The 12944-nt window shown below is 37.1% G+C and overlaps 1 protein-coding gene across 1 annotated transcript; it reads left to right on the top strand.

Moving 5' to 3' along the window:
* Positions 1-230: 230 nt before the first annotated feature.
* On the top strand, positions 231-12223 carry UCHL5 (ubiquitin carboxyl-terminal hydrolase L5; the record flags this gene model as incomplete). The annotated part of the gene is made up of 7 exons (XM_009868949.1): positions 231-336; positions 7985-8110; positions 8197-8258; positions 8336-8466; positions 10316-10379; positions 11515-11617; positions 12070-12223. Coding segments are annotated over 7 exons (746 nt in total), but the record flags the coding sequence as incomplete, so codon positions are not given.
* Between the last annotated feature and the right edge of the window lie 721 nt (positions 12224-12944).

The raw sequence follows: 12944 nt of genomic DNA, 5'->3' as shown, positions 1-12944 counted from the left end.
TACAAAAATTGCTGACTAAGTAATTGCTGACTAAATGCTAATTCACATTGGGATTGTGTAGTATGTATAGAAAGAAGACCCCATTGGAAGATTTCAGTGCAAATTCCCTATGTTTAGAAAGAAATAATCAGATTATTGTACCAGCATACAGTTAAGTTATGGTAGAGATTTCTGGCTTTGATATTTTTCATCAGTACAGGTTATTTTTTTTTCCTATCAATTTTCTTTAGGCCAGTACATGGACTTATTTTCCTTTTCAAGTGGCAGCCTGGAGAGGAACCAGCAGGTTCTGTTGTTCAGGATTCCAGACTGGATACAATATTTTTTGCAAAACAGGTATGTCAAGTTCTGCATTTTTCTTAGATATGTCATGGAACATGGGGTTTAGTACTAAAATATACACTATCTTTTTGTTAATATGTACACAAAAATTAACATTTTACAAGGTGAAATTACTTTAATGTTGTGTGAGAGTAGGAACTGTGTATTAAATGATCGTAACAAAGCAAATCAGATTGATCTGTCAAGTCAGACAGAAAATCAACAGGTATGGAAGAATAAAGCTTTTATTTATTTGTCAGCCCTCTCCTACAAGACTGACTCGCTCTTCTGTGCAGTAAGGAATTACTTGGTACATGTTCTCAGCAGAATGAGCAAATTATTTTTTTGAAACCACTTTCAACAAATTCTAGGAAGAAATGTTTATTTTGGTCCAGTTCTTGTTTCTTGTGTTTCTCAAATACTCTGCAGCCAAGACAGTACAACTATAGGGTAATATTTTCCTTTAAGAGTTTGCAGACCATTTTGGCACGAAAGTTTTAAGCATTTAAATTATGAAGGTGAGTTTAAACTAGAAATTACGGAAAAAATTGTTTTGCTCATGTGTTTAATTAAATACCAAGTAGTACTGACATTTTTGTTAGCTTTGGCAGGCTGCTGTGAGCATTGTTTGCAAACAAGAAAAGGAAGAGACAAGTAATCAGAATGAAAGTAGGAGTATTTAATAAATGCTTTTAGCTCTTTTCAAGACCTGCCTCTGAAACAGGGAGAAATGTAACAGTTCAAACAAGAAGTGTAACCCTACATATATTAATTACAAAGCATTCACATCAAAGGGCAAATTGTTAGTCTTTCTCTGAAGACTGGCACATAGACTGGTTGATGGGGATTTTGTTTGGTTTTGTCCTGTGGTTTGGTCGTTTGTTTTTTTTCCATAAATGCCAAAGTGTTTTGCATGTAAATTTCAGGAATAAATACTTCTCCACATGCTCCTAGCTACAAGTATGGAATGGAAACATTAGGCATATATGTAGCTCTCCTGGCTACTCTGCACATGTGCTTCTGTTGTGCAGGTAACCATCTTATGTTTGTTCCTTTTAAAATCACCTTACTCTTCCATGCTATTGGGGATGACTTTACTTCTTGGTCTTTTTTAATACTGTTGCCTTCATTCTTACCCTGCTCGAGTCCTGCCAGCACTCTTGTCACACAACAATCGGCAGTGGTTTGCCAAATATCTTTTAGGTTGACAGGTCTGGTAGATGCTGGTTTAGGTTGCGATTTCTACCGAGTTAGTGATCGGTAGGCTGTGGCTACAGAATAGCCCTGATGCAAAGAACCTCACGGAAAATCCTTGATGTGACTCTCAAAGGGTAGTTATGTGGCAGGAGGAAATTACTGTGATGTGAATCTAGAGAGGTGTTTTGATCTTTTTTAAGATGAAGACAGATTTGCCCTCATTCAAGGGATTTCATCTTTCTTGTTTCTTGTGATGATGTTTTCCTGGAAGTGCTGTTCTTGTGGGCACTGGAAAACTTGAAGGCATTTGTCTGCTTGCTCCACTTCTTTCACCTTTTTTCCCATTCTTCATGTCTCTTTGAAGCGTGACACTGTGTTTAAAAGCAAGTAGCTAAGAGGAGCTTTGGGCTTTAAGTTGGTGTTGCAGAATGTACATTAGAAAATTTGGATAGAAAATTTGGATAATGTTAGACTTGCTAACAAACCCAGAAAATTAAAGGCTAATAATAAAAGGCTATTTTGTAGTTGTCTTTAAAGCATTCATGTTTTACTATTTTCTTAAGCCTGAAGCCTCTTTGTGGAGGTGTAGGAACATTCTAATCTTCTTGCTCTTTCTCCTGCTTAAGGAGGGTGTGCTGGAGTGAATTTATGAATTTCATTAATTTTAGCATGGAAAGCAATTTCTAGAAGTGTTTGCTATTTTAAAATAGTAGTACCTAGTTATGCCACTTAATGGCATGGAACGTATGTTTCAAAAGTGGCTTGTAAAGAGTATAAAATCAGAGTATCTTTTTCGTGTTTCACTATTGTCTGTTAGTCAAGTGCAGTGGCTTAGCAAAACCAGAACATTTCTTGTAGGCCTATATGCTTGTGTTCCATGTTGCTTCAGTTTTGCCTGAACTGAGGTCTCCTGACTGAACAACTAGTGAAATAGTCACAAAGAAATTAAAATTGAAAATCAATAGACAAATCAAACTCTTTTTGCTATTGGGGGGGATTGGTAACACCAATTTAGCTCAAAATGGTTGGAGGACTGGTAATGTTTCCTCAGGTAAGTGGCTGGTCTGATGATGACAGCAAGATGTCTTGGTCCTCCCGGCCTGTCTCCTTTCAGCTTGCTCCTTCTGTTCCTCTCCTGCAATGGCTCAGCTGCTTCTTGAACTCCCATGAGCCGGTGCAGCTTATTAGCCAGCAGTGTCCTCTAGATTCTCTCGGAATATTTTCTGGGCTGGTCTTCTGCTACTTTACGAGATGTATTTGTTCAGTGAGTCTGTACAGGCCAAAGCTGGTAAGAGGTAAGTTTCAGGAGATGGGAGTTTCTCTGTAGTAGTGCTGAGGGTAGTATTTCTTGAAACCACAGTCTGTGAATCCTCCTGAGTCACCCAGGAGCACAAGACAAGACAAGCATTAATGTTAAATATTTCTATTGTAAGATAGCAACTCCTCCCAGCTATTATGAAACTGGGCTCACATGCCCTTTTTTATTCTTACTGTACATGTTTTCAGTTTGGTTTTATTCTTTCAAGAATCTTTTTCGAGGCCTTTTTTTTCCCCTTTTTTAATTAATTGCAGAACTGATGAGTAAAATAATTGTTCGTTTGTAGGCTGGAACCCCAGAACAAATAGATTTGTTTTCTGGGTTAGCAAACTTTTTACGATGGTTAAGATCATTGGTCTGTTGATCTGTGTTTTCAAAACTGACATGACACCGGAGCCCTAAAAATCTCCAGAGGTCTTTGGCTTTATTTCCCATACATTTTCTTTTTTTAAATGTTACCTTCCCATACTTCTTTTTCTTTTAAATGTTACCACCGAAAGGGATCTTTTACAATCCCTTGTACTGCAGAGGAGTTTTGAGGTATCATTCTGAATCCTGTATGAGCAAGACTAAGTAACTAATATGTAACAACAATTTAGTGTGGGAGATAAAAGATGCTATTACAACACAGCTCCATTTCTGTTAATTGTTTCATCTTAAAAATGCTTTCATTTTGGGGGGAAGGAAACTAGTTAGATGTAAAGAGCTACAGCTCTCAAACTGTGTCTAGCAAAAGATTTTTAAAATTGTGTTAGGAAACTCAATTTTGACAAGAAGCTTGTACGTGCTCGCTCTTTGTTCTTAGCTGCTTTCAACACAGCGTTGTAGCTGAATTCCAAATGACAACTGGATCTTGTTCGAAGTTAAATCATGAGTGTGTTGGGGGGATGAGTTTTATGTGCATGCGTATTAAAGGAATTCTTTTAATGGTCAGTTTTATGTACACTCATGTTAAATTTGGCCTCCCTGTTATGCCTAGGTATGATTTGGTCCTCTATTTGAGGCCACAGAACTCTGGATGATCTTACATACCCTTTGAGCTAGGATACCTAGGCACAATGAGGTGAGTTAAGGATACAATTTCAGCCTTAACTCTGAATTTCCTGATTCTGTGTTGCTTAAGTAGGCCCTTGCTGTTATTTGTACCCACACTGGCTACACAGCTGTACCACTGACCTATTCAGCTGCCTTCACCGCTGGTTTGAATAGCTGTGTGCTGTGCTTGTCACTGCAGAAGTGGGAAGTGTCTCTTGACAGAGAAGCAAACCATTGCTGCAGACTTGTGTGCTGGATTTTTTAATAACCTCTTCAGGTTTTATTACTGAAGTACTGGTACACTGCCTTTGTTTTGTGCCACGTATTTATTTTGTTCTACGTTGTGGTGGTGGAACTTTACGACTGTGATAACAAAACATCAGCTGGGAATAAAATGTATGTACCTTCAGGAGGAGCATCTTTTAAATGATACTCCTAATAAAAAAACATTGATCTTTAGTTATGTTTGTGCCACTAATGGAAACATATTTTATATATATTTTTTTTAACATTTCCAATATTTCAGCTGATTTCAAACTGAAATTTTTTTACATTTTCAGATTTAGTAACGTTAAGATAGACCAGATATCAATGTTAAAACTAAACTTGGGAAAACTTAGAAGACGTAAAATGAACTTGCAGCAAACCCAATCAAAGTCAGGAAGACGTGTTCAGTAATAGAATATAGGAAGGTCGTATCTTTATTCCAAAGGAGTAAAAATAAATAAATCAGAGTTTTTAAACAAGAACAAGTTTTGGAACTTTATCCTAATGCTGAATTTTTCACTTTGAGCTTTGTAAAGCCAACTGTTTTGTAACATTGGGATGCTTAGTAAGTGAGCTGCAGAGATTTGCTGGTTATACTTCCAGTTGCAGCACAGGGCTGTCCACAGCTTTTTGAAAGACAAAATATGTAATCCATCAGATAAAGGATGTGAGTGAAGAATTTCAAGTGCTTTAGCCTTAAGTTGATGCAGAAACTCGGAGTTGATCCTTAGGGAAAGGTGCATGTTTATGAAGTTAGGCATCTTAAAGAGTGTGCCTGTGTATCCTATTTAAGTGATTAATTTGATTGTTTTAAGCTAAGATTCATGTAGTGATACAGCAATCGTAGGGGATTTTGAAATCATCTTGCTAATGTATGTATATATATTTATATACATATATAGAGAGATACACTATTATTATTTTCTTTCAAATAATATTAAATATACTTTGCAGTTTTGCTAGCAAAATCTTTCCAGTATGGCTATCTGTTTTTAAGTCAGAGTCCTGAATATTGATCAATTAAATATCTCTCCAGGACTTTCTGGACAGAAGTAATAGCCAAATGTTGGGATTTCTGGACAAATACAGAAAATCCTCTTAAGTTTCTTCAAGTTAAAATAAAAATCTTTCTGGGACAACCTGCATATATCGAGCTATCTAAATGCAGAAAATATTTTCTGCCAACACTGAGTCACCTTAAGTAAGAGATACACATCTACCCTAATTTCCAATGTATCCTGACCAACTGCTGTGGCAAGGGACTTGCTGGCTTGTGTGTACAGCAGTGCTGGACCGGCTGTGTGTGATGACAAATAAATCACGAACTGTGCACTCGGCTGCACGTGGGGCCGCAGTCAGTTCCTCGCTCTGTGCTCTTCACCCTGCCCGTGAGCTACCTCTGGCCAGGCGCCTCCTTCTTCTGTCTCGGTAGTGTTCTCCTGGCATCGAGATCCACGGGCACGCTGTCTTTTTCTGCCTATCACCTGCACTCGGTTCTGTTTCACTGCGACAGGACTGTTCTTGCTGCCTTTTCCTTCCCTCCTGCCTCTCGCTTTCTAAAGAGCATTTGAGTTCTGCAACGTCCTTCTGTTTCAGCAGCTGGGGGCCACTGCCCAAAAGCCTGTATCTGTTGCATATTGTTTTCTAGCAGGAAGACAAGATTGTTTAGCTCGGTCCCTGTATGCTTAAACTCGTCTAATACTGCAGTTGGATCACAAAAATATATTTGTGCTAAAAGGCAAATACTTGACGAGACTGCCAAGTTGAATTTTTCCTCCTGTTTTTGCTGTTGTTTAAAGCTCCTGTATCGAGCTGTTCCAACACAATTTCTGTGTTGATCTTGCCTCTACACACAAAATATCTCTTAATTTCTTTTCCCTTTTTTGAAGCCGTTGCTGGATTATCAGTCTGCCAGAGCAACTGCTTGTTCTGTCTTGATTTTTCCGTAAAAACAGTTACCACTTAGTCCTGTCTCTCTCTATAATGCCCTGTATTAGTTATCATTTAGTGAGTGCAGTTTGCTGTACTGGCCCTCCCTTCAGTGTCACAGCACTCTTCTAATCATTCTTCACCACAAGTCTCTTCTTTCTTCTTTTTCTATTGGCATAATCACAATGTTTGTAACCACTGCTTCAGGTTAGCCCATTTTAATCCACTTAGGATCTTCCTGCTTTAATTACTTCTGCAGCTCTCTCTGATAGTTGTTTGCTAGTCATATCTCAGAGAATCTTTAGGTCTTGGTTCCTTTTACTATTTTATAGTATTAATTCTCTCAAATTATGCCATTCTAGTAGTCTGTGGGTTCTAATTTTTCTGCTACTGTTTGTTATTTCACTGCCCTTGATGGATTTACCTGCTATGTACTTTATTATTTGTGTGAACTCCAGCCTTTAGCATATGTACCTGCAGCTCATTTAATTTCGGTTTCAGTTGCTGGAATCTGTTCTCTGTGTGTAACTGACTACCTCGATTACCATTTCAGTCAACTAGATTGTATTTTTCTCAAGTCACGTGCTTTATTATTTCGTTATCATCTGGACTATACAGAGGTAATCTGAACTGAGAACACCTGAAGCATATAGAAAATGCATGTATGAAGTGGCTTATAGTATTAACATACTAAGTTTTCCTTTGTTGCACACTTACTTTGACTGTAGAACAGCTTGGTTGGTTTTTTCCCTTTTTTTCCTCCTTTCTTGTTGGAAGTGGTTTCACATTCACAGCCCTGAACTAATTTTCATTTTTATAATACAAATCAACATCCTGTCCCCTAGTCCTAAGGTTTATATAACATTTTCAGTTGCAAAATAGTTGAACTGACAGAGGGTACATTATTTTTCCTAACCTATAGCTCACAGAAAAAATGTTAATATGAACTCTTTCTTGTATTATGGCTTTACATCATTTGATTACTGTGTTTTTAATTAAATAATCAGATTACATTTAATAATCCTTGTAGTCTCTCTGTATAAATATTCTGGTTTAGTTTGGGTATTGCTAAGCAACATTAAAGACATGGCTGTCGTATGAAGGGGCTTGTTTGTATTTACTAGAAATGGAACACTTCATGCTTAATTCTAAGGAACAGTGTCACAAACTAGTAGCTGAAATGTTAGGTTGTAAAGGATAGGTATGTTGTAAATTAAGAAACAAGTGGAAAATCTAAAATTTTATTTGGCTTATTTTTAAGTAAACCATCTTTAAGAAAAAAATCTTACATCTTGGAACGATCTGAATTTTATAAGTTTATCCCTAGGATAATAGTATATTTTTTTTTCCTAATGCAACGCAACCATTTTATAAACATTCTAGGTTCCATAATGTGCTTTATTGCCCCAAATTACTATGTTGGGGTTTTTTTTGGTTTTTTAGGTCCTACTCCTGGTAAGAATTCTGATTCTTTGAAGGCCATTCTCTTTGGGACAGTTGACTCTTTTTAAGACTAGAGATATAATAACATAATGTGGGCAGCTTGCTTTGTATAGTACTGCTTCTGCTTTTCCACTGAGGTCAGAGGGTTCCTATATTTTTTCTGTGTCCATTATTAATCCCTTTAGGGAGATGGTGCGACGCTAGAGTGACAGAGTTTTGAAGCAGAGGTGTAAAGTACCAGTTTCATCAAAGAATTGTATATGACAGCCATCCAGTGTTCATTTTTTTTCATTTTAGCCTCTTATAGCAAAGACTTTTCTGTGACTACCCACATTAGGTTTGCTGCCTGTTTTAGACTGAAGCTCTAATGTGACTCTGCATAGAAAGTGTATGTTTGGAATGAAAAATGTTGCTGAGGTTAAATTAAATTATCACCAGTACTGAACAAATTCTCAATGCTTTTTTTTCCCCTAGGTAATTAATAATGCTTGTGCTACTCAAGCCATAGTAAGTGTGTTGTTAAATTGTGCTCATCAAGACATCCATCTAGGAGAGACTTTGTCAGAATTTAAAGAATTTTCACAAAGCTTCGATGCTGCGGTAAGTGCCTACTGTTTTCTGTATTTTAGGTATAACAGTGTTACACCTCTGTCAGCTTATGGTTTAGTTTTGTTTCTTACTTTCAGATGAAGGGTTTGGCACTAAGCAACTCAGAAGTGATTCGACAAGTTCACAACAGTTTTGCCAGGTAACACATGTTTTAAATCTAGGCAAAATTTGGGCAAATTCTTTTTCATCTCAGACTTTTTAAAATTTCCTTTGCAGACAACAGATGTTTGAATTTGATGCAAAGTCTTCAGCAAAAGAAGAAGATGCGTTTCACTTTGTGAGCTATGTTCCTGTTAATGGGCGGCTGTACGAACTAGATGGATTGAGGGAAGGACCGATTGATTTAGGTAATGTAAAATATTTTTTTTGAGCAGCCTTCATTTTAACAATACCTTATTGCAAAAAATTGGTTATATATTATAAGGTCAAATCAAGTTATCTATTAAAATAAAGCATATCTTGAAAGTTTTCTTAATGTGCTCTTCAGGCGTATACTTCCTTGCAGTCATTAATATCGTTTTATTTTCGTTGGTCTGAAAATACAGTTTTATTCTTGCTTCCTCCACGTTTCTTATTATCCCTCCTTTCGTTCACTGGTCAAATGAGCAGGCCACATAATCTAGTGGGCTTTTAATACAGTAATAGTTTTGCTGCAAGAGAGAAGTTTACATAACCCACTTCTTGTAGATGGTTGCTCCCCTTACCTGAGGAAATACGTTGTTGTTCTGAGCTGTGTATAACAAAATTTAGTAAAATTGTGTAATCTTTGTGACTTTACGTACTGATAACATGCAATTCCTTTTGCTGGTATTTTTCCCCATGTCTTCCTTTTTGTGGTATTGTCACACAAGACAATTCCCCTGTCACATTTTCAAAGCTTCCCCCCCTCGCAGGTTGATTATAAACTCTCTATTTTGTTGTTTGTTCCTGCAAGTAGACAGCTGACTCAATATACTTTTTATATGTTATGTGGCTGGTGTTTACACGCTGCCCTCTTTCTTTTTAGATAACAAATGTTTTTCCAATTATGTAAAAATAGCTACTTTTAGCGTAGTTTTATTCTCTCTAGGACTTGTTCTCAGTTTGTGTCTTATAATTTCTCAAGTAGCAGTAGGTGGGCCATCTTGGGTCTTGAAAAGCTCTACAGTACCTATCACGTGTCTTTTTTTTTAAGTCTGATATCATCTCAGTGTGTCCTGCACTTCATTTCCAGAGTGTTTTCTCGACAATTGTATTTATTTTTAGATTGAGTAATGACTTACTGCTAAATCTCATTTTCAGTCTGTCTAGGGAGACTGTGCAGGCTGCAGACTTAACCAGTAACGTGACTTTTATGGTCGCAAGATCATGAGTCCCTTGATTTGTTACAAGGTCTTGAAATTGTTAAAGAGGCATTATGAACTTATGAAATCACCTTTAATTATCATAGAATTATAGAACAGTTTTGAATAGTAGAGACCTTCAAAATCAAGTCCAACCTTTGTTCTAGCCCTATCAACAGCACTAAACTATATACCTCAGCACAACACCCACCTGTCTCTTAAACACCTCCAGAGATGGGGACTCCAACCCTGTCCCTGGGCAGCCTGTTCCAATGGCTGACAACCCTCTCAGTAAAGAAATTCTTCCTAATATCTAAACTGAACCTCCCCTGGAGCAACTTAAGACCATTCCCCCTTGTACTATTGCCAGTATTCTCTCATTTATCTCCAAAGCAAGCTATCATATATCTGTCCCCTCCCTGGAGGTGTTCAAGGCCAAGTTGGACGGAGCCTTGAGTAGCCTGATCTAGTTGAGAGGCGTCCCTGCCCATGACAGGGAGGTTGGACTAGATGACCTCTAAGGTCCCTTCCAGCCTAGGCCATTCTAGGATTCTATGATTCTTGTTTTTTTCTTGTTATCAACAAAATAAACATTAGGTGTTTATGCCCTTAAAATATAGTTTTCTCCATTGCTTGGTCCAGTATGTTATGTAAATATTGTTATTAAGTAACATCTTCCACCTTCTTAAAAAAAATTAAACGAAAAAAAAACCATAAAACCCAAAACCACACACCCAAGTAATTTGAGACTGCAGTTGCTAAGCAAAAATGTGTTGTATGCTCTGAAGTTGCTGCCTAAACCTTAATTACACAGGTCTTGAATTTGTAATACATTTTGCTAAGAAGATTAATATTTTCTTTGTGTTTTTTCTAGGTTCATGCAATCAAGATGACTGGATAAGTGCTGTACGGCCTGTCATAGAAAAGCGTATACAAAAGTAAATGGTTATAACGCTTTAAAATATAATCCATCTTATAAGTTTTAAAATACTTCATATAAGTTTTAAAATTGCTTTGTTTCCTTCAATTCAAGGCTTTTAACTGAATTTGTAAGGAATGATGCTTACATATTGTTTTTATGTGCGTATCACTGTATGACCTCAGAACCCATTGCCCAGCGTGAGCCAAATATGATGATAGCTGAGTTTCAGATATGTTACTCTATGATTAATCAGTTGAGTATCTGTGTAGTGAAGAGAGATCCTACTAGTACTCTGGAAAAGGAAGAGCAAGATTATTAACTCTGCTAGACAGCTGTGGGTCTTGGAAAGTGAAAACTAAGAGTGCCATTACTGTGGATAAAATTTGGGTGTGTGCTTATAAGTGCCTATAATAATTTTAAAATACCAGGTAATAACTATATCTGTGTAGCTGGTACTTAGAGTTTTCCTTAGGTATGTGGCTTGTTTTAGAAATTCAAACTAGAAAACCGTGCTGTAGAAGCTTTCCTATTTCTTACCTCTGACCCCAAGCCACAGCCCCAAATATGTTTAGAAATTAAGTTGATTTTATGCCATTTTTAGAAAACGCTTTTCAAAGTCTTTTACTTGAAGACTTTTTGATAAGCAAAACATTACTACCAAAACAGATTTGGAGAATTTAAAATAGGAGAAGCCTGCTAGTCTAATTGTTGAACATACTTTTTGCATTATATGAGGAGTTCTCCAATGTTTTTTAACAAGTAACAGTGATGGATGGGAAAGTAAAAACTACTTGGGTGCAGCACTCATGCAGTTTTGTTGTCAACTATATAATAGTTTGTTTCTTGGACGCTTTCAGTATTTGAGGCTTTTATGTGATATATGTCTTGGAAGAAGAGGTTATTAGGCGTTATGTATTGGATAGTGTTCATCTGAGGTCTGTTTTTGTTTTGTAGCAATATTGCATCTGTAGCACAACTTAATAGGTCTATTTACTTTTTTTTCCCCAACAAACTGCATTTCCTTCTAATGAAATCAGGAAGGAGATTTTTGAATTATGTTAATTTTGAAATTAAATTTATTGATTTTATTAATTATTAAATACATTCGAAATTAATTTTGCTACTTTTTGTTGGTTTTGTTCCTCATTTAGGTACAGCGAAGGTGAGATAAGGTTTAACTTGATGGCTATTGTATCTGACAGAAAGATGATATATGAGCAGAGGATTGCAGAACTGCAGCAGCAACTTGCAGAGGTAGGCCATGGTATTGAAGTTAATGGAAGAATTCTCTGATAATAGTTCTGTTTGTTATTCACCTTCTCCTTTCCTTGCTTCAAATGGAGTATCACTTAAAAAAAGCAGGGAAGGATTACCTGTCCAGCACAGCGCAGTGCAGTGTGGATGCACTGGTGCAGATCTGGATAGATCTGAGTTAATTTGAGCACTCAGCACGGTATAACCAGGTCATTGTAGCTCGTTTTTGACTAATTTGCTGTGGTAGCAGAACTAGTATCTAGTACTAGTGCATTTCTAGTACCTGAGCTAATCTGCCTGTAACTAAATACAGAAATTCCTTGCATGTTCCTATAACTGTAAGCAGAACACAATCTTTCGGTGATAGAAATACTCTTAAGACAGGACTTGCTTAAAAAACAAATTACAAATGCAGTGATGTCATTCATTTAACCTTTTCTGTTTTGTGGAAGGAGGAGCCTATGGATACAGATCAAAGTAGTAATATGTTAAGTTCTATACAATCAGAAGTTGCAAAATACCAGATGTTAATTGAAGAAGAGAACCAAAAATTAAAAAGATATAAGGTATGTAACCTTTGCTTGTCTGATGAAACTTGGAAAAGTTGTAAGAAAAAGCTTGCTTTTGTCTCTATGGGAGACTGTTGCAATTAATCTGAAGGAATTGAATAAATACTAGAAAGACAATATCACATGAATTCATGTTGCATTCCTGAATTTACAGGTTAATTACCAGTTATGCTTCCTTTTAGCATAAGGCTTACAAGTAAGTTTGTAATGATTGCTGTAGCTCCCTTTGTTTTGCCACTACTTCGTGCATTTCTCACTTTAAAATATTTTTCTAAGCACAGCATGTTCTAGAACTCCTACAAAGAAATAGCTCTGTGTGCCCCAGGAGGCGATCAAGCTTTCCTTGCTGGAGTTGCTAGTGTAGTGGTTGGACCCTGGCCAGCAGCCAGGTACCCACACAGCCGCTCTCTCCTTCCCCTCTTCTCCACTATACTGGGGGAGAAAATATTTCAAAGGGCTTAAAGTTTGAGATAAGGACAGGGAGATCACTTTCATTTACAGTCCTGGGCAAAACAGACTCGATTTTTGGGGAAATTTAATTACATTTATTAAGAGAACAAATCAGAGAGGAGTAGTGAGAAGTAAGAAAAACCAAGCAGATCTTAAAAACAGAACGCCTTCCTCCCATTCCTCCCTTCTTCCGGGGCTTAACATCAATCCCAATTTCTCCACCTCCTGCCCCTGAGCAGCACAGGGGGACAGGGAAGGGGCATTATGGTCAGTTCAACCGATGTTGGTTCCACCGCTTCTTCACTCTG

This window comes from Apaloderma vittatum, unplaced genomic scaffold (assembly GCF_000703405.1).
Source record: "Apaloderma vittatum isolate BGI_N311 unplaced genomic scaffold, ASM70340v1 scaffold38364, whole genome shotgun sequence".
Lineage (NCBI taxonomy): Eukaryota > Metazoa > Chordata > Aves > Trogoniformes > Trogonidae > Apaloderma > Apaloderma vittatum.
This window is presented reverse-complemented; position numbering and strand designations above follow the sequence as displayed.